The sequence below is a fragment of the Sorex fumeus genome, unplaced genomic scaffold (assembly GCF_029834395.1).
Source record: "Sorex fumeus unplaced genomic scaffold, SorFum_2.1 ptg000026l, whole genome shotgun sequence".
NCBI lineage: Eukaryota > Metazoa > Chordata > Mammalia > Eulipotyphla > Soricidae > Sorex > Sorex fumeus.
The window spans coordinates 17,970,241-17,994,106 of record NW_026606083.1 but is presented as its reverse complement, the minus strand read 5'-3'; the positions used below and the strand labels follow the sequence as shown (position 1 = coordinate 17,994,106).

Genomic DNA, 23,866 nt, shown 5'->3' with positions numbered 1-23,866 from the left:
TACCTGTCTTCCCAGATCACATCAAATGCTTAGTGAAATTCTATTCTCTTATAAAAGGCACTTTCCTCCATCTTTCCTGCCTATTTTCTATTTCACTACTGCCATAACCTTCCCACCCCATTCAGGCCATGTACCAATTCTCTGAACCATAGATGAAATGGAATTTAGAATTTATTAGCGTTCATCTCCCTTTTTCCACCCTCTTGTGATCTTTGCAAAGATGGACTTAAAATCATTACAGATAAATTGATGGAAATTTTGGTCAACAAGTCAAGTGTGACAAATATACTAAAGGAAAATACTTATTTTTTTAGAGATAAATATTAGATACTTCTAATTTGTAAGCAGCATCTATTGCAATATAAAATCCCCTTGAAGAAACAAGTCTTCTGAAATTTGTGGCTTCAAAAGCTGCAGAAATGCATAGAAAAGACATTCAGTATGAAAATATATACTCTGATATCAATTTGCTTTTATTGATTGCCTATTTGCTTCCTGAATCATAGAAATTAGACTATCTTGCAACAGGGAAGAGAAATTATAGCATATCTTCTCTCTGGTTACAGTCCTAAATTAACCACAGAGCAAAGAAGAAGAATAAATCATTCTGTTATCATGCCATATAGTTTTATCTTTTAGAATTCTACAAATGAGGTTTCTTTCCTGTTTTGTTTTATGCAGAATAGAAAAGGGAGAAAAAACACATAATCCTGTGAAATAAAGCTGGTTGGAGGAAAGTTTTGTTTAATTTGCACTCAATATTTTTTGTTTGCTTTTCTTTGAAAAAGAGGTTGCTAAAATGTCAAGACTTTATTTATTTTTGTTGCATTAATTCCATTTCTGTAAGGGACTCATTTGAGTGTCAAAACTACCAAAGTAATGTATAAGATACAGTTTTCTCAATGGCCAGGATGATTGGTCCACAGTTGGAAGCCTGCCCCAAGTGCTGTAGGAGAAGGCAGTTGGGATAGAGAAGGAACCACTATGAAAATGGTAGTTGGAAATGACCACTCCTGATAAGGACTGCAAGCTTGAAAGTACGCAACGGAACAAACATGATGATGTCTCAGTATCTGTATTGCAAACCATAATGCCCAAAAGAGGTGGGCTGGTGGGAGAACGGGAGAGAGAGGAAACTGGGAACATTGGTGGTGGGAAATGCACACTGTGTACTGGTGGAGGGATGGGTATTGGAACATTGTATGACTGAAACCCAACCATGAACAGCTTTGAAACTATGTATCTTATGATTCAATTTTTTTAAAGGATATAGTTTTGTAAAGCATACTTAATGTAGTGTTTGGAAAATACAATAATCTTAAGTATACAGTTGGGTAAAAATTTGCAAGTATCCAGCTAATCACCAAGATCATGACTGATGTTGTACCTGTCTTTTGTTTATTTTTGGGTCACGCCTCACAATGCTCAGACCTTACTCCTGGCTGTGCTCTTAGGGCTCAATTTTAGTGGGGCTTAGGGGACTATATAGGGTGCTGGGGATGGAATGCCCTTGGCTGTGCAAGGCAAGCACCCTACCAGCTGTGTGATCGCTCCAGCCCCAAGAAAAAAAAGTTGCAAACTTCAAGGTGGAACTTTTGGTAGAGTGTGTTAAATCTATAGATCAGTGTGGAGGTCATAGTTGTTGAGGTTTGCTAAAGGTTACACACACTTGGTGGCAGTGAGCTGGGGCTCATGTACTTGAGGCACTTGTGGTCACTGAGCAGTGCTGGGGTTTCATAACGGTCCAGTACCACAGACGAGACTCACAGCCTGGCACATGAGAGGTGGGAACCCCAACACTGGGCCACATCCCAGGCCTAAGTCTTGTGTTTCTTTTGTTAAATGTATTCTGTAGTATTTTATCTTATTTCTGCTACTTTAAAGGATTTGTTTACTTAATTTCCTTTTGGGATTGTATGTTGATCTTCACATTCTTTTTTTATGTTGTGTATAGAAATACAGCAAGTTTTTGTTTATAAATCTTATATCTTAGAACTCGTATTTATTTTAGCTCTTATACTTGTTTGTCCATTTCCTTAAATGCGATTATGTCATCTGCAAATACAGTCTTAATTCTTCCATTCCAATTCAAATGTCTCTTTTAACCCTTGACTAATTGCTCTGGTAGACATTATACAAAAGTGGAAAGAACTGATTTTATTATGGTGAGGGATCTTCTCTCATTATGAGGTATGAGATTGGCTACAGGTTTTTCACAGATGCCCTTTATTAAGTTAAGAAAGTCACTTCTGTTTCTAGCTTGTTTAGTATTATAAGATGGCATCAAATTTTGTTTTCTGTACGAGTTGAAATCATTATTTCAACTGGGTTTTGTTCTTCATTTTATTGTTATGGTGTTTTATTGTGATTGATTTTCATGCAGTGACTATCTTTACACTTCTGGCATTAATAGTTGGTCATTGTATATAACCTGGTTTTCAATCACTGGTCCTTGAACTAGTCCTGATCCACAGGTTAAAAACTATTGACTATATACTTCCTGCCTCGCTAGATTTTCTTTACTAAAAGTTCTTGAGAAATCTGGCATACAAGGATGTTAATGTATAGTTTTCTTCTGTTGTCTATGTTGTGTGTCTTGTTTTGGTAGCAGGGCCTCATAAGCATGGAGGACCTCTTGAGCTGAGCTCAGGAAGTTTGGGGACCAGTCCCAAAATACTTGGTCTGGCCTTGTGGGCCTGATGTGGGACATCCAGGTGCTCTAGAGACCTTACAACCCAGAGGATCCAGTTTTGAACCTAGCACATGTAAGGCACAAGCTCTTCGAGCTCTCTCCCCAGCCCATCACTTTCATTCTTTTACTACAGATCTCTATTTTCTTAGTGTTATTTTGGGAATCACAATTAATCTCTTAATTTACTGCAGTCTGGTTGTAATTAATACCAATTTAGTTTGTTATATAAAAAGTTTTACTTCTCAAAGCTCTCTTTTCTTCTGTAGTTATTGTCACAAATTCCTAATTATTGCTTTATGTAGTTTTCTTTTAAATTGTATAGAAAAGGGGCTGAGGATGTGGCTCAGTGGTAAGGAGCATGCAGAAGGTCAAAGTTCTTTATCTACAAAAATGTAAAGATAAATTACATATAAAAACTAGCACTGCTAGCCAAAAACAAATTACTACTGCTGTATACTAGCTATTGTTATTGTTTCCGGTGTTTTTATTTACCCTGAAGAATTCCTACTTGGATTTTGTGTGGGGGCCATATCTGGTGGTGTCAACGGCTTCAGTTCTATGTCACATTTTTTTTCTAGAGCTTGCTAGCAGAACTCCCAAGGTTTTTTGAACCCAGTCCCACACATGCAAAGTCTTAGTTCTTTTCTGATTAGATTATCTCATTTTCTTTCACTGGGATGGGGGGGTTCTTTTTTATTTTGAGGTCATACTTGGCAGTGCTATTCTTAGGAACCACCATGTTGTGCCAGTATGCTTTGCATGGCTTGTCCCTTTTAGCTAGATCATGTTGCCCTCTCTTTTTTGTTTGTTTTGAGCATAGTTTTGCTGAATATGAATTTTATTATTATTTGGGGACCACATCCAGCAGTGCTTGGGCTTACTCCTGGCTCCATGCTTAGGGATCACTAGGGGACCCTATGGCAAGTGCCCTGCCCTCTAGACTATGTCTGGGTAAGACCTCTCTGTCTGGAAGCATTGTGAGTTAGATAAAATAAAGATAAGCTCTTCATGCAATCCATCTAGGATGGTAGGCCAAAACAAACTATCACAGTAGGATTAAGTCTGGTTCGCTTTTTCCAGCACCAAGAAACCACACCCTGAACTCACACTGGCATCTCTTTAAGAGCCCTACTGAGAATCTGTTGCTTCCTAAGACAGTGCGTGTTTGACTGCTGTGTATCTTCAGCTAGTTTGCAGAGAACAGGTATCATTGTTTCTTTCAGATTGTGCCAGATTATGTAATGCAGGGACAGACCCTTGGAGTTCCTTACTCTTGTCATTTATTCACATCATCTTCCATTTTGACATATTACTTTCATGGTTATTTTGGGGGGGGGTCACTCCCAGTGATGCACAGGGATTACGTCTGGCTCATGCACTCAGGAATTACTCCCAGCGGTGCTCAGGGGACCATATAGGATGCTGGGGATCGAACCCGGGTCTGACGCATGCAAGGTAAACGCCCTACCCATTGTGCTATGGCTCCAGCCCCCTCGTGGTTCTTTTTCAAGTATAAAAATACAGGAGGGAGACTAAGAGATAGTATAGCAAACAGGATGCTTCCCTTGAAGGTACTCTACCTGGGTTTGATCCCCAGCACCACATATAGTCTCCCAAGCACTGCCAGGAGCGACTCTGAAGCACAGTCAGTCTTAAGACCCTGAGCACTGCTGTGTATTGCCCAACATGCCCCACACATACAAATTATTTTTGATGGGGAGGGCTTTCCCAGAGGCATTCTCAACAATTCTAATCAGTTGTTTAAGCCTAATTGTTTGGTACTCAGGTCAATGATTACTTGGGTCCTAGGGTCCCCAGCTGTGCTGGGGAGCATGCATTGCCAGATACCAAACTCAGGATCTCAGCCCTTTGAGCCATCTTTGCTGGCCATTTGGGGGCCACAGTGGCAGTTCTTAGGGACTACGTCCTGTGCAGTGCTCAGGAATCCATGCAGTGCTGGGGATCAAACTTAAGCTCCCACTCTTAAAGTAGATACTCCAGCCCTTAGAGCTATCTTCCATTATTTTTTAAAAGGAGTTCATATATCACTTCTTTACAGAGTTCACCTACACACTACTATAAGTCATGTCCAGCTTCCCCAAGACCATATCATATTTAGGAGGAAAAATGTATCTTGGTAAATGAACCTCATGATGACAGTGTTAATAATGGCCACTTTGTCTGTAGCTGTTGTGAGATAAAAGGTCTACCGTACTCCCACTGAGTCTGTGAAATGAATGTTCTAACATTCAGTTCTGCAGTACAAATGTGATATAAAATGCATTTGAAAAATAATGGGAACACAGCCCTGGCCTCTGAGTACTGCCAGCAATAACTGTCCCCTCCCTTCCCTCACACTTCTGAAGGCCATGTCTTGCATGCAACTGGCCCTGAGTTCATGCTCATAGATTTGACACATACATAAACTCTCTGCAGTGTGACTTGTTTATAGAATGTCTTTGTTCATAGGAAAGTCCTCACATATTTTTTTCACTTTTATCCACAGAAGGTGTAATAATAATCTTACTGGGACAAACATCCAGAGAAAACTAGGCAGTATTTGTGTGTAGCCTGAGAACCCAGTCAGAAGAGAATTGTCTTTGTCTATAGCTTAATGCAAAACAAAATGATGAGCTTGGGGAACTGCTTCCTGATAGGGGACCAGGAGGATGGAACAACCTGGTGGGAGATAGAGCTAAAAAGATTGGGAAAGAGACAGATGATGAAGACGCTTGGGAGCTACGAAGGATTGGAAATAGGAGAGCCATCTGGTCATATTTACATGTAAGATACCTACTCTGGCAGAAATTTGGGGGGTTGGGTTATCACGGTAAGACTCCTAACGGGAACCATGCCTTGGGTGACTTTTAGTCATTTTTAAATAAGTCACAGATATTCCATGATCATGTATTACTTTATAACACAATGAAATCAGCTCTTTGGAATAAATTTTTTTCTATGATAGAAACCAAAATTAAAGTCCCATTTAGAGAACATTTATTAATTTGATTCTTGACCTCTTTGCTTAACATAATCTCCAACAAGGATTTTTCAATAAACTTCATCACCATTTTCTACCACATTTCTAGAGAACATGTCTATTCCATTAAACAAATTAGAATGAAAATTACAGCCATACTACCTGCAAAACTTACTCTGCTATTTTTACAGCTCCTTGGCCTTCCACAAATCACAAAAATATTTACACCTTAGTTGAAACTTTTAAGAATAATTAGAGTCTGGAACAGTAAGCTCCTAGAAAATTGGTAATGAAAATAATGGTTTGTAAAGGAAGACTTGACAGACTAATTATAGTCTCACTTTGCCTCTCTACAACTCTATTTCTTAAACAGCTATTTAGTCCGAGGTACACAGATTTTTGTTTTCATTTTTAGTTATTTGAGTTTTTTTGAAAAGCAATTTTTGAAATTTGATAAATATTTAACTATAAAACTAAATAAAATTTATTAAGCAAATTTACTATCATTTAATTCTACTCTGAATATTATTGGGATGACTTCATAATGGAGGTAGATTTTTTAGTCCTACATGACATTAATTTTCTTTTTTATATGTATATTTTTATTTTTAACATTTTATTTCATTTTCATAAAGTTGTTCACAGTAATTGATTACATTTAATATTCAAACATCACATCAATCCCACCACCATTACACCTTCCCACCACCATATTTTGAATATTTCCATCCCAAACCCCAAATCCTGCCCCCAAAGCAGAACCGAAGTAATTTATTTTGTATTGTTTTTATGAATAATCCTCTGAAAATGATGCAGAAAAGTTTTCTTAGAGGAAAGTGTGTCAAGATTGTTGTTATGTATTTTATACTAGCCATTTAAATGATGCTGAGTTTACCTATGCACACAGGGTTACATAAAATGTAATTTTAACATCCGTATAATCTAAAGTACTGTTACTGAACTCGTGGCTTTTAAAATATACTTAAACTACATTATCAATATATAAATAGTAGACAACCTTATTTTTGCAAAACATTGATAACACTCTTTTAGAACCAAAAGTAAGATAATGTATGTAACTATTTCTCACTGTTACTTTGGATGAATGCAAATGTAACTGCCTTCAAGTCGGCATACTTTTTGACATGTGAAATTGAGATTCCATAGGTTGTTGCAGGCTAGTAATTCAATATAAATAACAATGAAGAAACCACATATGGTAAGCCTGGGATTCAGAAATTGGCTTTTAAGATTCTCAAATAAAGACCTTCTTTGAAGGAACACAGATGTATTAATTTTTAATTTGTTTCTTTTTGATCTCTTAATTACTAAAAAAGATTTATTGGTTAATTTTAGGAAGACAAGTGTTTGAAAAGTTTTGCCAAATACTGTCTTCTTTAAATGACTATATGGTAATGAAAAGTTAAGAGGAGAGCCAAATTAGATTGAATAATTGTTCAGTCATGTGGGTCAGGCTAGTTGCACTGCCTGGTTGTTAGGCTGATTGCTCAAATTACATTGCCTGGGGTCCTGCACTTGGTTGGCTGTCTTCTCAGATCTTAACAAGGTTCTGGGAATTTCTTTTTCTGACAAAGTTTGCTTTGTGTTTTGCCCCCTCCCCCCACCACCTCCAGGATGCTTCATCTGCAGACATTAGAAAAGCATATCGTAAGCTTTCACTAACTTTGCATCCAGACAAGAATAAGGATGAAAATGCAGAAACTCAGTTTAGACAAGTAAGTGAAATGTGTTGTTAGTACATATATTTCATGAGAATTCTACAAAAATAGTTTATCACAAACATAAAAATGTATATGTAGAATATTTCATTTGAAATTAAGGTAGCATATCTTTGCTTTTTTTAACAAAATAATCATTTTTCCAATTTTTTTGATAATTACAATCTAAATTCTTGAAGGATCTCAGTTGTCATAATTTTCTTTTCTGAATTGTAGCTTTTGCTTTAAAAAAGCTTTTTTAAGATAATTTTTTATTTTATAACTTTTGTTTCTTTCACAAAGAAAGATCACATTTTTATACGAATCATTTTTTAACTCTTAAGTTACTACTAAACAAATTATGATTTTTTTAATCTCTTCATTTTCTACATGAATACATATATTATTTTCTGTGTGTGCAGTAATTATAGTGTATTCACCTTTTCTAAGCAATTTTTTGTAGTTGAGATGATTTTTATTTTAAAGTAATGCTTCTGTTTTAGTTGGTGGCCATTTATGAAGTTTTAAAGGATGATGAACGAAGGCAGAGGTGAGTGTTTCTGCTTTTGAATTAAGACTTTAGAGTTTGATGTCTCTCCATTTATAAAGAATTGTCTCATTAAAATAATATTTATTGTAAATTAGTATTTTCCTTTTGTTCCTTCTAAGAAAAATGTTCTAAAATGTATGTTAATAGCAGAGTTCATTTCTGTTACATACTCACTAGGTTGATTCAGTACTTACAGACTTTAAGATCACAAGTCATAAATTAGCAGTCATAGCTTCATTAGATATGATTTTTATATCTTTATTTCCCTGGGAAATTTGAATACTACTTGGCTTAAAATGCCCATTCATTTCTTTGAGGCATCAGTAATAGCCCCTCTTTGCTTGGTGGTGGTCTTTTCATTGTTTCTATCCATTAAATCTTTTATAAGTGGGTTGTTAGTAACTTTCCAGATACTACTGTTTCTTAATATTTTTCACTCTCAAAATAAGAAGTCCTATTTGTGAATGAAGATATAGACTTGTGTAAAGCTATAGAAAATAGGAGTAGAAGCAATTTGTTTCTTCTTCCTATCTTTCTTGTCTCTTCTTTCCCTTGTCCTCCTTCAGTGATTCAATGTTGAGGGTTGAACTTCCAAAACAGAGGCAGTCTCCCTCCCCCACTCTCCACCCCCTTGCCCCATTCTGGGACTTACCTATTTCAGAAGAGTAGTGTTGTATCTATACTAGTGCCAGAAACCTTAGAGATTCGTTGAGGGCCCCCTTCCAATATACACTTAGAAAATGGAATGTAGACATTTATTTGGCTTCAGAGTTTTAAAATCAGACCCACAATAGGAATTGCATTTTGCATCCGGTCTTGGGACAGACAGAAAAACAGTAAAAAACCAAAATTTCTCCAGATACTTCCTTTGCATGTAAAGCAGACTGGTATTTTCTTTTCTAGTTGTTTAGTTCAGCAATTTCTAGTTGTGGCCCTCTAAACTGATTCCATGAGACACCAGTAAGCTGTGTTCTACACTTCGAAAATGGTTGTGCTACAGTAAAAGAAGGGGAAATTAGAAGAGGAGGAAACCCCAACTTTTAATCTGTGATTTTAGGCTTACAGTCTGCCTAAATACCCGTAGTTGTGGGGTATAAATAAATAAAGAAAGCCCCCCCCAAAAAAATTGTACTGACATTTGTAATCATTTTCCTATGTATTGTCTGAATTATTATGTATCTTAAAGTGTTAGTTGCCCTCCTGGTTCTCATCTTAACTCTTTCCTTTGAATACTTCAGTTTGTCACATCCCGAAGCAGGATTCAGGATACACTCTCTTGACTGAGTTCTTTGCTTTATAACAAGGATTGGCATTGGTCCAGATACCATAGCCGACATTCCTCTAGTTTGAGATAATCCGTAATGTTGAAAGAGTCCTAGAAGTGTGTTGAAAGAAGTGTTGGTCATTCTACACATATTTTCTAGTTGGTTTCTCCCTGTGAGCCCCTAGTTTGTTTCACACATCAAAAAATAGGTGTCTGATGAGATGGATTGATTTAGTCTGTGTCTTTGGCATCAGATGGTGTCCTTTTGTTACCATTATAAAAGTTAGTAAACTTTGTAACAATTTCTTTCAGTACTGAAATTACATCTTCATAGAATAAATCAGTAGGTAAAATTGTGTCTTTATTAACAAAAACTGTTCTAACGTTTTCTTTTTTTGGATTAATTCCCTCTGCATTTTTTTCAGTGTTAGTGGAGAAAGTGGCTCTGACAGTTACACAAACAGCTATAGTATTTATACCCCTTGAGGCACAAGTAACTCTTTGGTAACTGGTTTTCCTTGAGGCAAAAGTCTTAACTAATCAAGCTGAGAACCATTCCTCTAAAGCTTATGCCTGAGGCCAGGTGACCTATGAGTATTTAAACATAGGAGAAATGCACCTCAACAGACAATTACCTAATGTTTATAATTCCTTTAGGGGAAAAAGAGCACACAGTTATATCTATTTTTTTTAAAAAGATTGTCTTACACTGATTTTAAGAATTGGTTTTTGTATTCCATTTGTATATTATAAATATTCACCAAACAAGATCTTTTAAATGTATAATCGTCAAGGAGTTAGTGATAAGGGAAAGGTATAACTGTCTAGGAATTAGCAAGATGGGAAATTGCCATAGTCACGTTTCCCATATCTGATCATTTCCCATATAAATAATTTTGTTTTTACCAAAATCAGGTACATTCTTTAGAAAGAGAATAGCAATAAAATAGATCAAATAAATCAGATAACCTTTTGATTTTTTTTTTCCTTTGGTTTGGTGGCCTCACTGGGTGGTGTTCAGGTCTCACTCCGGGCTCTTCACTTAGGGATCACTCCTAGCAGGAGCAAGATAAGTTTCTTACCCAGTGTATCTCTGGCCCTCAAATAACCCTTTTCTAAGGGCAAGGCAAATTTAATTTTTTTAAATACTTTTATTTAGGTATAGTTAGCCTCCCATTTAAAACAAAAAAAATAGAAACTCAGACATTTTAGGCATCAGATCTAGCTCAAAGGACTGAGTACGGGCTTTGCATGCTGTAGACCAGGATTCAATCCCCAGCACCATATGATCCCCTGAAACATCAAGAAGCAGCTCCTAAGCACAGAGTCAGAAATGTGACCCCACAACAAACAAGAAAGTTGGCTGTTTTAAATGTTCAATTCAATGACTTTTAGTTAAGTAATAATAGCACTTTCCATCACAATTCAGTTTTAGAACATTTCCATCATGTCCAACTATTTCCTGAAACCCAGTTGCAAGAATTCTCACTCTCGCAGCCTCAATTACTGATCTCCTCTCTGTGACTCTAAGTTTATTTTTTCTGTACACTTACTACAAAGTAATGCTATAAGTCATCTTTTATATCTGACATCTTTTTTTTTACATTTTTTTTTATTATTTTTAGTGAAACACCATGAGGTACAGTTGTAGATTTACAATTTTTTGTGTTTGGGTTTTGATTATACAATGATCAAATACCCATCCCTCCACCAGTGCCCATTTTCCACCACCATGGATAATATCCCCCCGACCCCCATCCCTCCCATCTCACCCTGCCTCTGTGGCAGGGCAATCCCCTGTGTTCTCTCTCTCCTTTTGGGTGTTGTGGATCTGACATCTTTTTATCACAGCACATTTTACATTTATCTATATTATGGCATATACCAGCTGTTTTGGTGGCTGAATTGTATTCCATAAGCCACTTCATTATTCACCAAGTATTATACATTTAGGTTGTTTCCTCTTGTTGTCTATGATGAACAATGCTGCTATCAACTTTCATTTATCATAAAAAATCATATATATACTTTCATTTTTCTTGAGTAATTCCCAAGAGTACAGTAGTAAATAAATATTTCAACTTTTTTTTCCTTCCTATACTCATAAACTGCAACTTGAAAATGACTCATTTTACCTATTAGTGTAAAGAAATTTAGCATAAGGGCCAGAGAGATAGTACAGTGGGTGGGGCGCTTGTCTTGCATGCAACCAACCTGGGTTCAATTCCTGGCATCCTGTATGGTAAATGAAAAACTTCTATTTGCAAAACCAATTAAAATAACAATTATCTGAGCCTAAACCACTACACTCTTATGAATCGATTACCTAGTTATTAAAACTTTGATTATATTTGTGCTTGAATGAAAGCATACATAATCTAAAAATAAGGAATGTCTTGGTACCTTCTTTAACTACTAGATAGAAAATAAAAAATACCTATTAATGTATAAAGTGCTATATACTACAACTTTTGTTGTATGTCTATATCAAGATAGACACAGATATATAATTTATAAATTAAGCAGTTAAGTTAGACTTCCTGTTTATATTTATATAACTTTTTACTATAAAGCTCAAAATGTAACCAAGAAAGATGTTGCTCTTATTGTTTCAATCTAAAAATGGAACTTTAGTTTTACAGTTACTGTATTCTATCTCATCTCCAAATATGCTAATTTTTAATTTTACATAATTTTTCTGCTGGTTATTAAAATTTTTCTAGATTTATGCCCAGTGTTTATATTAACTAAATATATTTGATAAATTGTAAATTATAGAATGGAACTTGGTAAGATGTTATTTTATATTCATTGTATACATTTAAAAAATAAAGTAAGCTCTTACTAGCTTATGTTTTAGATGTTTGAAATTTATTAATGTTTTAATTTCTAAGATGATTCAGTTTTATGTGACTTTTTGCATAAGTAATATTTTCATAGAGATTAATTTTGTATATTCTTAATACATGTACATTCTTAAATCTCATTTTAATAAATTATTAAGAACAGTTTGAGGTCAGTTATAGAAACACTTAAAGTATGTATTTAAATATAGAAAAATATGATGTATTGATTCAAATTTTTTGTTTTTAACCTATTTTTTAATGACATGAATAAGTATTTTAAGAAGTAACTTCATTTTTTCAGTATTTCAGGAAGGAGTGATTTATCTTTATATATGTATTCTAAACAATGAATGATAATATGATAATAAAAGCTATCTTCCCTTAAATGGCCAGTCCTGTGAGCCATAATGTTCATTGATAGTAAAATCAATAGAGCATTGATTCTAAGCTTAATCCTTAAAGAATGTTATTTAGAGTGGCATATATAACCTAGTAAATATCTACTTCTGCTTAATGTGTTCAGTGCATAACATTTTGCTGTCTTGAATTTGGCTGTGCACTAAATAAAATTTGCATTGAGATAGAAAATTGTAGCTATTAACAGATACCTAGCATTTCAAGATATAAAGGAAAAATTCACGTGAGATTCATAGATATGAGTTCAGCCATGCTTTCTTTCAATACATTTTAGATCGGATACTAATTGAATCCTCATATATTCTTAAGGAATTGTTTCCATTTCTTAGATATTTTTAATATTTATTACTTATAAACATACTTTTTATGTGAAGCTATTTTATTAAAAAGATTAGCTGAAAATTATTACTATGTTCTGATTTTTTTTTCCTGATTGCTATGTTTGTTTATTTTCTTCTCAATAAATCTGAAGAAAAACAGATTTAGAACAAATTCAGGACTTTACGAATGTTATACTCTTTCATGAAAACACTTCAAATCTTTAACAATACATTTCTAATTTCAAATGAATTATCTTTTACCAAAGGTAGATTTAAACATGAATTTTTGAGGACAGGAACTATAGTTGTTGATGATATCATATTATGTCTTGAGTATTAAAGGACTGCTATAAATATTATAAGAGGCCATATTAACCTCAAATTTTATCTGGTTCAGCTACTACACTATCATATTTTAATTTGTAGCTTCTTGTATACCACACAATTTACCCTTTAATAATTTAGTACTAATTAATGTCTTATTTTGAACATTGGTTATTCTGATCTGCTGTTATTAATAGCCTGAAAGCCATGTTTTCTAGATTTGCTAATAAAGTTTGAATTTATAACTGATATTTTACAACTGAAGAAGTTGCCTGTAATAAATCGTTTGCTTTATTTATTTATTTTTTTGCATATCTCTAAGGTATCAGTTTAATAACTATCAAAGTAGCTAGTGCAGTTGTTGCATTTAAATTGATTTACATGTCAAGACTGGCAGTTTAGCAGCTGCGCTATTATTCCTAGATCGGTCAATTTACTTGAGAAAAACCTACTACTGAGTTCTACTGACCTGCCTGACAATATAGGCCCTATTTCTATTCCTGTAATTAGGCCTGCAACTAACTCAGAATATTTTTAATTAAAATATTTTGGTCAATGTGTTGCACCAAATTAGGCCTTTCAGTGAAGATTTAATTCGGGAAATAGTGTGATTAGAATATTTAATGAGTTGAGTTCAATTAAGATTAACAGGTTGTGTGTTTAGAATATACAGTGTTCATGACCATTTTGTGTTTTATAATCATAAATGTTACTCCTGATTTTTAACCTTCAACTAATATTTTTAAACATTTTAACCTAAACAGCCTCAGTAACTTTTTATAGGTAAATTAAACATATTGAAATTCATTTGTAAAGAAAACTGATTTAAAAGAAATTCCAGGAAGGCTTTTTATTTGTTGAGTTCTTCCCTTCCAACAAAGCCAAAAAAGAGAAAATTACCGGTTAAATGTTTACAGATAAACAGTTTTATTGAGAAATCTGACATAAACATTGGTTGCCTCCCTCTCTAATTTGGAAATTTTTAATTCACTTAAGTGTGAGCGAAACAAGATAAAGAGGTGCTCATTTTGTAGGCATTTACACCATTAAAAGGCTTTGATAATATATGTAAATATTTCTATCTGAACTGTGTAAATTAAAACACTTATGAGAAAATCTATCCTGAATTTGATTCTGCTAGTAATTACTTCATGGTAACATATGGAACTTCTGTCTTGATTTTTTTTTTCTCCCATCGAGATTCTTCCTTTTGTTGCTGATTTCCGTGTTCAGGCCAAGAAAGATATGTAGACTATATGGCTCCTTTAGCTGTCATTTGAAGAGTCACATCATTGGGTGCTGTACAAATACAGATTCCTGTATCCGTAGCATACTACCAAGTACATTTTTGAAAGTTATTACTAGACCTACGTCTACGTATCATATTTCTAATTTACAGGCAATTGTAATGCAGATAATTTCATGTATAAAATGTTGCTGATTTTAGAGAAATTCCTTTTTCTTTCATCTTTATAAATTAGTAGTATTAATAACATTTTTTACAAAATTTAAACTTCAGTGAGAAACTGTTATATTTGCTACTATAGGTATGATGAAATTCTGATCAATGGACTTCCCGATTGGAGACAGCCTGTATTCTACTACAGGCGAGTGAGAAAAATGAGCAATGCTGAGCTGGCATTACTTTTGTTCATTATTCTCACAGTGGGTCATTATGCTGTGGTTTGGTCAATCTACCTGGAGAAACAACTGGTAAGTATTGGTAATAAATCGGACAATTTTATGTGAATTTTCAGACATTTTACTTTTCAGCTGATAAAAATGAAGATTTTTTCATATATTTCCTGCTAATAGCTTTGTACTTTGTTTTCATATTTATCTAAGTTCAGACAGTAGAAACAATTATCTGTCTTTTTCTTTAATGTGGCATATGAGTTTGCTATGAAAGTTTGTGAAGGTTCAATTATCTAGCTGAAAATTAGCAGACATGCTAATTATCACCTATCAAGTAAAAAAACTTATGTAAAATAATTTTAGAAAATTTTATCAAAGTTTATATAAATTTTGATGTTAGTATAAATGATTTATGTTAACATTTTTATTTTAAAGTGTTATACAAGTAAAATGAGAATATCAGATAATTTGATTAAAAAGTTTTATTTTCCTAGTCTGTTACTGCATTATTTTGCTTTAATTTTTATTTGTATGCTAAGGACAGTAAAACATTTATCAGTGCTCATGAATTAGCATCTGTTGACTCATTCTTTTTGAAGCGACATTATTAAAGTTGGGTGAATGAGAAAAAAGTAAGTGAATGCTTTCTCTTAGAAAACTTTGATTGCTATGGAGATACACATGACTGACAGTGCTGAACTTCATGTGTGTTTAACGACTGGATACCATGGCAACAGTTATTGTTAAAGATTGATGATTTTACTTAATCACTTTGGACCTTACATGCATTTGCATAACTGTTTCTCTATAATGTTTAGCCTTCGTAGAAGACTCTTGATAACATTTGAAGAGTACATGTTAATGATAACCTGTAATCATAATTCTTTCCACATTAAGGATGAACTGCTTAGTAGAAAAAAGAGAGAAAAGAAAAAAAAGGCAAGTGGCAAGAATGTGGATGTATCCAAACTAGGTGTTTCAGAAAAAAAAGAAAGGTAAAAGCATAAAAAGTATTTTATCATTTGAAACTTTTAAAGTATTTTATATAGAATTCCATGTTATATGTATATTCTTTTCAGATATGGTGACATCATTTACAACTGTAGTAGGTTTCATAAAACTAACTGTGCCATAGTTTATGAGACTAATTCTAATCTTAAGCAAAAGTGCTACCATTTTTTCTCCTTATAAAGTTTTAATGTACAATTAAGAAATTAAATCTCAAAATTCTTAGTTTGAAATTTTTAAACTGGACTTTTAAAAAAAAAGAAAGAAAGAAAAGTATTACTCACAGAATCCATATCACTTTAGTAGCTGGCTGAAGAGTGACAACATATAGTATGTAGTATACTCAGAAAGATGCCACTATTTCGATTGATTCATAGAAAGAAATAAAGGGTTTGAATAGTTCACACAGCAGGGCGGAAACTGGATCAATGTGAGAAGACCAGAGACTGTCCTTCCTGTCTTCTGTACTGGTGGCATCAGTGAGTAATGTTTCACTGAACTGCAAATGACATTAATTTTTGTGTATGGGTTTGTTTATGCTACAGTTTTCATATCTCCTTGTCAGCACTTGAGAGTAGTTTGACGCTGCTCAGTCTTTTTTAGCTGAAGTAATCATAAAGCTTAGGAATTAAATTTGTAGGACAGAGGCAAAGTCCAGGTTGGGAAAGAACTTTTGTTTCTCTATCCTTACGACTTGATTAGAAGCCTTCTTCTCCCAAATCTTGTCTTCCGTTCCCTTACTTCATCTATAGATTGCATTTGTCATACCTGTACTATTTAATGATAGAATCAGATTCAGTTCTAGTATTCATAAATATTTCATTGAAAAATGTATTCATATTTTGTATTCATATTTTGTTGAAAATAGCAAAAAATAATTCATGGCCTTTATAAGAAATTTTTTGTCTCTCAACTTTCTATATTTTGTCCCTCCCCTCCCCCTTTCAGATTGTTGATGAAACCACAGTGGCATGATTTGCTTCCATGCAAACTGGGAATTTGGTTTTGCCTTACACTAAAAGCTTTGCCTCATCTAATCCAGGTAAAATGTACCTCTTTCATATAATATTAGATGCATTCATTTTATTTATTCATGAGGTAGTTTATGCCATGTGTGCTATCTGAATGCTGATATACTGTGGATGCTTCATCATGCCAGTTGAGTTGAAAACTGTTTTTACACATGAAAACCTAATTTAGAATAGTTCTAAAATATTTAGGTATCAGCTCCTATAATTAGTACTTCACAAACACCTTCAAATTCAAGCCACTGGGAAAATGAAAGTCTTTTTTTTTTTTTGCTTTTTCATTTTTGGGCCACATCTAACAATGCACAGGGGTTACTCCTGGCTCATGAACTCAGAAATTACTCCTGGCGGTGCTCAGAGGACCATATGGGATGCTGGGAATCGAACCTGGGTCGGCCATGTGCAAGGCAAATGCTCTACTTGCTGTGCTGTCGCTCCAGCCCCAGAAAAAATAGTCTTTCGGACAAAAATGAAAGCAATAAAAAAAAGTAATCCATATCTAGTTATAAAGAACAGGGCTTAGCTCTATCACCCTATTTAAATAGCATTTAAGTACACAGTATAAAAGTCTTTATATTAGAAGCTGTGTAATTATATAAAAATGTATGTTGTTTTTTATCTTTTTTGCATAGGAGTTGAGGATATTTTGTCTTATATTAGTAATCAAAGTTTTTGTTACTAGTTTTGATGCCTTGATCAAACAAAATGTAGGTACATATCATGCTACATGGCACTTTCTCTTATAGTTAAATTTAGTAAACCAAAGTATATTTTATTATATTGCTTTGCTAATTGTTTTGCACCGTACCCAGCAGTGCTCAGAGCTTACTCCCATCTGTCCTCAGGGATCCCTCCTGGTAGTGCTTAGGGACCATATGCAGTGTCAGGGATCAAACCTGGGTCATCTGTGTATAAGCAAGTGCTTTACATCCTTACTATTTCTGCATACGTGCTTTGCTAATTTTAATTATTGTGTCATGTTAGAAAAATCTTTGCATCTAAAATGAAATCTTTTGAAGTTTGTGTTACAGTTTTTGTGTGCAAATTTTGAGATTCTTTGATGTTGTAACTTTATGGAACAACTATTTTATCTTTGAAAATAAATATTAGAAAATAGGAATTTATGTCATTACTACCCACTTCTTTCTGCTTTTGTGTGCGTCAGAGCTATTTTTCCTAATCATTGTGAGAAATATTCCAAGTATTTTGTTTTTTCTTTTTCTTCATAGTAAAAATTTCATAATTGATGAGAAAATAAAAAGGTCATTAGTACTCTCTAGTTTTTGAAAAGTTATCTATCAGTTCTTTCATCACAGTGGTTCGTCTTGGCATTAGAAAGATAGCTCAGGTGGTAGAGTACATGCTTAGTATTTGGGAGACTCTTAATTTCCAGCCCAAGCATCACAGGCTTATCTTCAGCAATGCTGAGAAACATCCCAGAGTCCCAGAATTTGCTAGAGGTCGCCCCTTACTGTTTGAAAAAAAAGTTCATCTTAATAGTTGATGCTTACATAATCACATAATCATATCCATTTATATTTAGTAGAGGTATTTATTGATTAAAATTTTGCTTTCAAGTTGTCATGTTGCTTATTTGAAAGAAACCCACAACTTTCTTTCTTTTTTCTTTTTTTTTTTTCTTTTTAGTGAAACACCATGAGGTACAGTTGTAGATTTACAATATTTTTGTGCTTGGGTTTCGATTATACAATGATCAAATACCCATCCCTCCACCAGTGCCCATTTTCCACCACCATGGATAATATCCCTCCCACCCTCATCCCTCCCATCTCACCGTGCCTCTGTGGCAGGGCAATCCCCTGTGTTCTCTCCTTTTGGGTGTTGTGGTCTGCAAAAGAGGCTTTGAGTGGCAAACATGTTCAGTCCATAGTCTACTTTCAACATGCATCTCCCCTCCTGGGAGGATCCTCCAAACACCTTTTATTTGGTGCTCCCTTCTCTATCTGAGCTGCCCTTTCCCCTAGAATGCCCGGCTGGCCTCTAAGCTATGGAGTAATCCTCCTGGTGTTGATCTCAGCTATTCTTGGGTATTAATCTCATCTTTTGTTTCTTTATATTCCCCAGATGAATGCAATCTTTCTATGTCTATCCCTCACTTTCTGACTCATTTCGCTTAGCATGATACTTTCCATGTTTTACCACTTGTATATAAACTTCATGACTTCATCTTTTCTAACAGCTACATAGTACTCCATTGTGTAGATGTACCAAAAAAAACCACAACTTTCATAACTGTGTTACTACATATGTAAAACTTAAAGAGGAAAAGTTTATCAGCAGTCTGTTATAAGATCTGACAGAAAAATAGTTCAGGACATAGTTTCTAATGCAGTCACACCCAGCTGGGTTCAGGGCTTATTCCTGAATAAGCGACTGCTCCTGGGTTTGGAGAACCATATTGAGTGACAGGGATAGACCTGGATCAGATAGATGCAAGTCAAGTGCCTTGCTCACTATATTGTCCCTCCACCCTGAAGTCCTTTTTCTTGCATAAGCCTTATCTATACTCAGATTTGGGGCGGGGGGAGGGGCACATCTCATCTTCTCATCTAGTAGTGCTCAGTTCTTCTGACTCTGGCTCAAGGATCACTCCTGACAGGTTTGCGGAACCATATATGTGCCAGGGATTGAACCCAGGTCAGCTGCATGCAAGGAAAGCGTCCTACCCACTGCATTATTTTTTCTGTACCTACTCTTGGGGTCTTTAAGGAAACATTCTGATGATTTTGTTGTTGTTGTTGTTGTTGTTGTTGTTGTTGTTTTGGCTTTCGGGCCATTCCCTGCGGTGTTCAGGGCTTACTCCTGGCTCATGCTCAGGGATCAGTCCTGACAGTGCTTGAGGGACCATCTGTGTTGCCAGGGACCAAAGTGGTATCGACTGCACTTCAAGTACCTTATTAACCCCGTACTGTCTGTCTAGTCTCCCTAGGTGATTTGGATAAAGAAGGATCCAGCTAGATTCTCACGTATCATTGTAATTACATAATCCTTAGAAATTTTTGTTATTTCCCTCGTCTTTCATAAATTACTTATTTATTTCAGTTAATAGCAATTTTTACAGAGTATCCTCTGCTTTTCAAAGACACGGCTCTCATTTTCTACTCCCTTTTATATTTTTTAATAAAAGATTTAGGGGCTGGAGCAATAGCACAGCGGGTTTTTGCTTTGCACGTGACCAACCTGGGTTTGATTCCCAGCATGCCATATGGTCCCCTGAGCATCGTCAGGAGTAATTCCTGAGCACATGAGACTGTGCATCACTGGGTGTGATGCAAAAGATAAATAAATAAAGATAAAAGATTTAATTGACTCAAGTAACTACAAAGCAAGTATCAGCTGACAGAAACAGGTCACAACCGTAGGTGTAAGCATGCTGTATCCTAGCAAGTTGGTATCAGTTAAGAGAGTTTCATTTTGTTGTGTGATCATCTTGAATTTCACAAAGTTAATGAAAATGAGCTGCAAATGTCTTTGTGTAGCTGTCTTTGATTGAGAATGGGGTTCTCCTCAGAGAGGGAGAGAGAACTCAGTGGGTTGGAGCACATGCTTTTCATGTGGGAGGCCCAGGTTCAGGCCCTGGCACCACATGGTCCCCTGAGTATTGCTGTGAGTAGACCCCAAGGCACTGCCAGGTCTGGCCTCCAAAAGAAACCCCCCGCCCAAAAAAAACAACAAACAAAGGTGCCGGCAAAAAAGTGGGAGATTCGGAGACTTGAAGTAAATGGCCTTCACCCAGATCTTGGCCTTATCATATTATTACCTCTTCTGCATTTTCCCCCTTCTGTTCTTCCTTTAAATACTCATGTCTTTATTATGCTTCATGCACATATATAGTTGTCCAGTGGGAATTGAAAAAGTAGCTGCTCTGAATCAACTTATGCCCCAAGTTTACCGTTTAAAACTTAAAATTTCTAAACAAACTCCTTAATGCCTATTAGTTTACATAAATTATTCTCTATCCTCACCCAGAAAATACAAATGAGAATAGTTATATCATTATTTGATGTATAAAATTTCATCAGCTTTTTTTTAGAAAAATTTTAATAAAATTATATTAAACACTTATCAGAACAAGGCACCATAAGGAACAATAGAGATGAGTATGTTATTTAAGACCTTTCAGTTGGACAGTGAGAGACCAGAGCAATAGAACAGCAGGTAGGGCTCACGCAGCCAACCTGGCTATGATCTCCAGACCCCAAATGGTCCCCTGAACACCCCTAGGTATGGTCCCTGAGCACAGAGCCAGGAGTAAGCCCTGCACATCTCTGAGTGTTGCCCAGAAACAAAGACCTTTCAGTTATGCAATGAAAATAATTGAATTGGGTATAATATGGTGTGCAACATATTATAACCAGCTCTTTAAATGTTCGGAGACATATAGATTATACGTGTGTGTGTGTGTGTGTGTGTGTGTGTGTGTGTGTGTAGGTAAAGGTAAAGGCCCTCCCATTGTTCGTCGATTTGCTCGAGCGGGCCCAGTAACATCTCCATTGGAGACTTTGTTGTTACTATGTCTGGCATATCGAATACTTCACGGGGAGCTTGCCAGGCCCTGCCGTGCGGGCGAAATACTCTCGGTAGCTTGCCGGGCTCTCCGAGAGGGGCGGAGGAATCGAACTCGGGTCGGCCATGTTGGCTGCGTGCAAGGCAAACGCCCTACCGCTGTGCTATCGCTCCATATATAATGTATCTACATAAATATTGTCTTTATTTGGGATGGTCAAGGAAAAATGTAAAGAGGAATCCTCTTATAAAGAGGAGTCTTTAAAAAATGTAAAGAGGAGTCTTAAAAAATGAGCAGTGAAGTGAAATGAGTACTTCGTATTCCTGGTAGTATACAGAATTTTACTCATGGACAGGAGTTTTTGTATAATAAAATCCAAAAGAGAACTGAGAAAAATATGTCCCAATCACTTCAAAAGTGTTATATGTATCTTGCCAAGTCTAGGTTCCAGATCCCTAGTCTCTGAGTATAACCATTTTGGAGTTTATGCTGTAATAAATAAACCTAATGAAAAAATCTATAAAGCACATTTAGACAAAATAAAGTTCATTGACCATACAGTCAAGTATTTCTATCACACACATCTGTCAAAGATATGTATACACTGTTAGGAAAGTTAAAGCACATAATGAGTAGAAAATGCAGTGGCCATGTGATCAAATAAGTAGAGGTAAAAGTAATCTTTTATATCTAGTATTGTTTTTTTAGAAGGTCCTTATTATCATCAATCCTGAATTATATTTCTTTCTTCTGAAAAGGTTATTTAGGAAAATTATGAAAATTTGGTAGATTAAAAGTATGAGGTCAGAGAATGAAAAACTTATATAGTTGATAAATATAAAATATGCGATAAATTACTAGCAGTTGTTTTCTATATTGGAAAAGACCCACAAAAAAAGATGTATGGATATCTATATGGGGCATAGTAATATGTCTATTATCATCCATCCATGTGTAGTATGTTCTTTATCATCCATCACGGTCACGGTCCTCCCGTTGTTCATCGATTTGCTTGAGCGGGCCCAGTAACATCTCCATGAGAGACTTTCTTGTTACTGTGTTTGGCTTATCGAATACGTCACGGGTAGCTTGCCAGGCTCTGCCATGCAGGCGAGATACTCTCGGTAGCTTGCCGGGCTCTCCGAGAGGGGCGGAGGAATCGAACTCGGGTCGGCCATGTTGGCCGCTTGTAAGGCAAACGCCCTAATGCTGTGCTATTGCTCCAGCAAAGAAAACGGCGCTACCCAGATAGAAAAGTAAAAAGTCAAATTATAAATCAAATAGAATTAGATATTTGTAAACTGATAATTGGATGGATAGTTAAGGGGTGTGAAGAGATGTAAGAAAGCATCAGGGAAGAGTGTTTGTGTGCAGAGAAGCTGGGGAAACCTTAGGGAATGTGTCTGTATGCCTAAGAAAGCAAGTGGAATGATCAGCAGAGGATATAGAATATTAATTAAAATTTAATTAGGAATGTGGATGGTATCAAAAAAGGGATTGTATGCTTTTTTGTTTGCTTTTGGACCACACCTGGAAGAGCTCAGGGATCACTTGTGGAACAGTATGAAGTGCTAGGGATCAAACCCGGGTCGACCTGCAAGGCAAGTGCTTTACCTGTTGCTCTGTCTCTCTGGTCTCGAGATCATATGCTTTGCGGTTAGAATTACTTTCCAAATGAAGGAAGTTAGACTTACTTTTCAAGCCCTAATGATTTCATTATCTTTGTTTCTGTTCTGATGGTAGTTTTGAAGGGAGTATACTTTATCTTGGATTTGATTAAACTGATCTTTCTTGGCCATAATTAAAATGTTACCCCAAGGAATTATGCTCACCTCCAAAATACTTTTCTTGGATTTTTGTATATTTTTGGCTTGGGGGCCACACAGGCAATGCTCAGGGCTTACTCCTGGCTCTTCACTGAGGAACTACTCCTGACAGTGCTTGGGGTACCATATGGGATGTTAGGAATCAAATCGGGTAGGCCGCGTGCAAGGCAAGTGTCCCTACCCGCTCTCCAGCCCCTCTTGGATGTTTTGAGGTTAATCAGATAGTTACATAGTCAACGATGAAAACAACAACAACAAAAATTAAAAGATGAAATATAGACAACGCTTTGTACATTTTTTTTGTTGTGGTGGTTGTGTTTTTTGTGAGGGTTTGTTTTGTTTTGGGGTGACACCTGGTGATGTTCAGAGGGTTATACCTGGTTCTGCATGTGGGAATCACTCCTGGTAGTGCGGGGGTGACACTGGAGATTAAACATGGGTCAGCTGCAGGGAAGGTTAACATTTACCCACTGTACTATCTATCTAGCCCACAATGGCCATGTTTTAGTTGAACTCTTAGATTTGTATTGCTTGTCTGTATTGGAACCTTATATCTTTTCACCCAAAATAATTTGTTACTGATAGACTCATACAAAGTCAGTAAGTACCAAATATCCCAAATGATCTTTTTAAATTATATTTTAAATTTTAAAATATACTTTTCAATTATATTTTTAAACTTAAAAAATTTAAAAACCTTTTAAAATTATATTTTATAGTTATCTGTAAC

The 23,866-nt window shown here is 35.5% G+C and overlaps 1 protein-coding gene across 1 annotated transcript in view; it reads left to right on the top strand.

The window, feature by feature from the left end:
* DNAJC1 (DnaJ heat shock protein family (Hsp40) member C1) overlaps nt 1-23,866 on the top strand; it is a 146,600-nt gene that overhangs the window by 52,340 nt on the left and 70,394 nt on the right. The window contains exons 2-6 of the mRNA XM_056114536.1: nt 7,307-7,408; nt 7,894-7,940; nt 14,659-14,824; nt 15,644-15,741; nt 16,703-16,796. Coding sequence (XP_055970511.1) covers nt 7,307-7,408; nt 7,894-7,940; nt 14,659-14,824; nt 15,644-15,741; nt 16,703-16,796 — 507 coding nt within the window. The remainder of the gene's footprint in view (nt 1-7,306; nt 7,409-7,893; nt 7,941-14,658; nt 14,825-15,643; nt 15,742-16,702; nt 16,797-23,866) is intronic.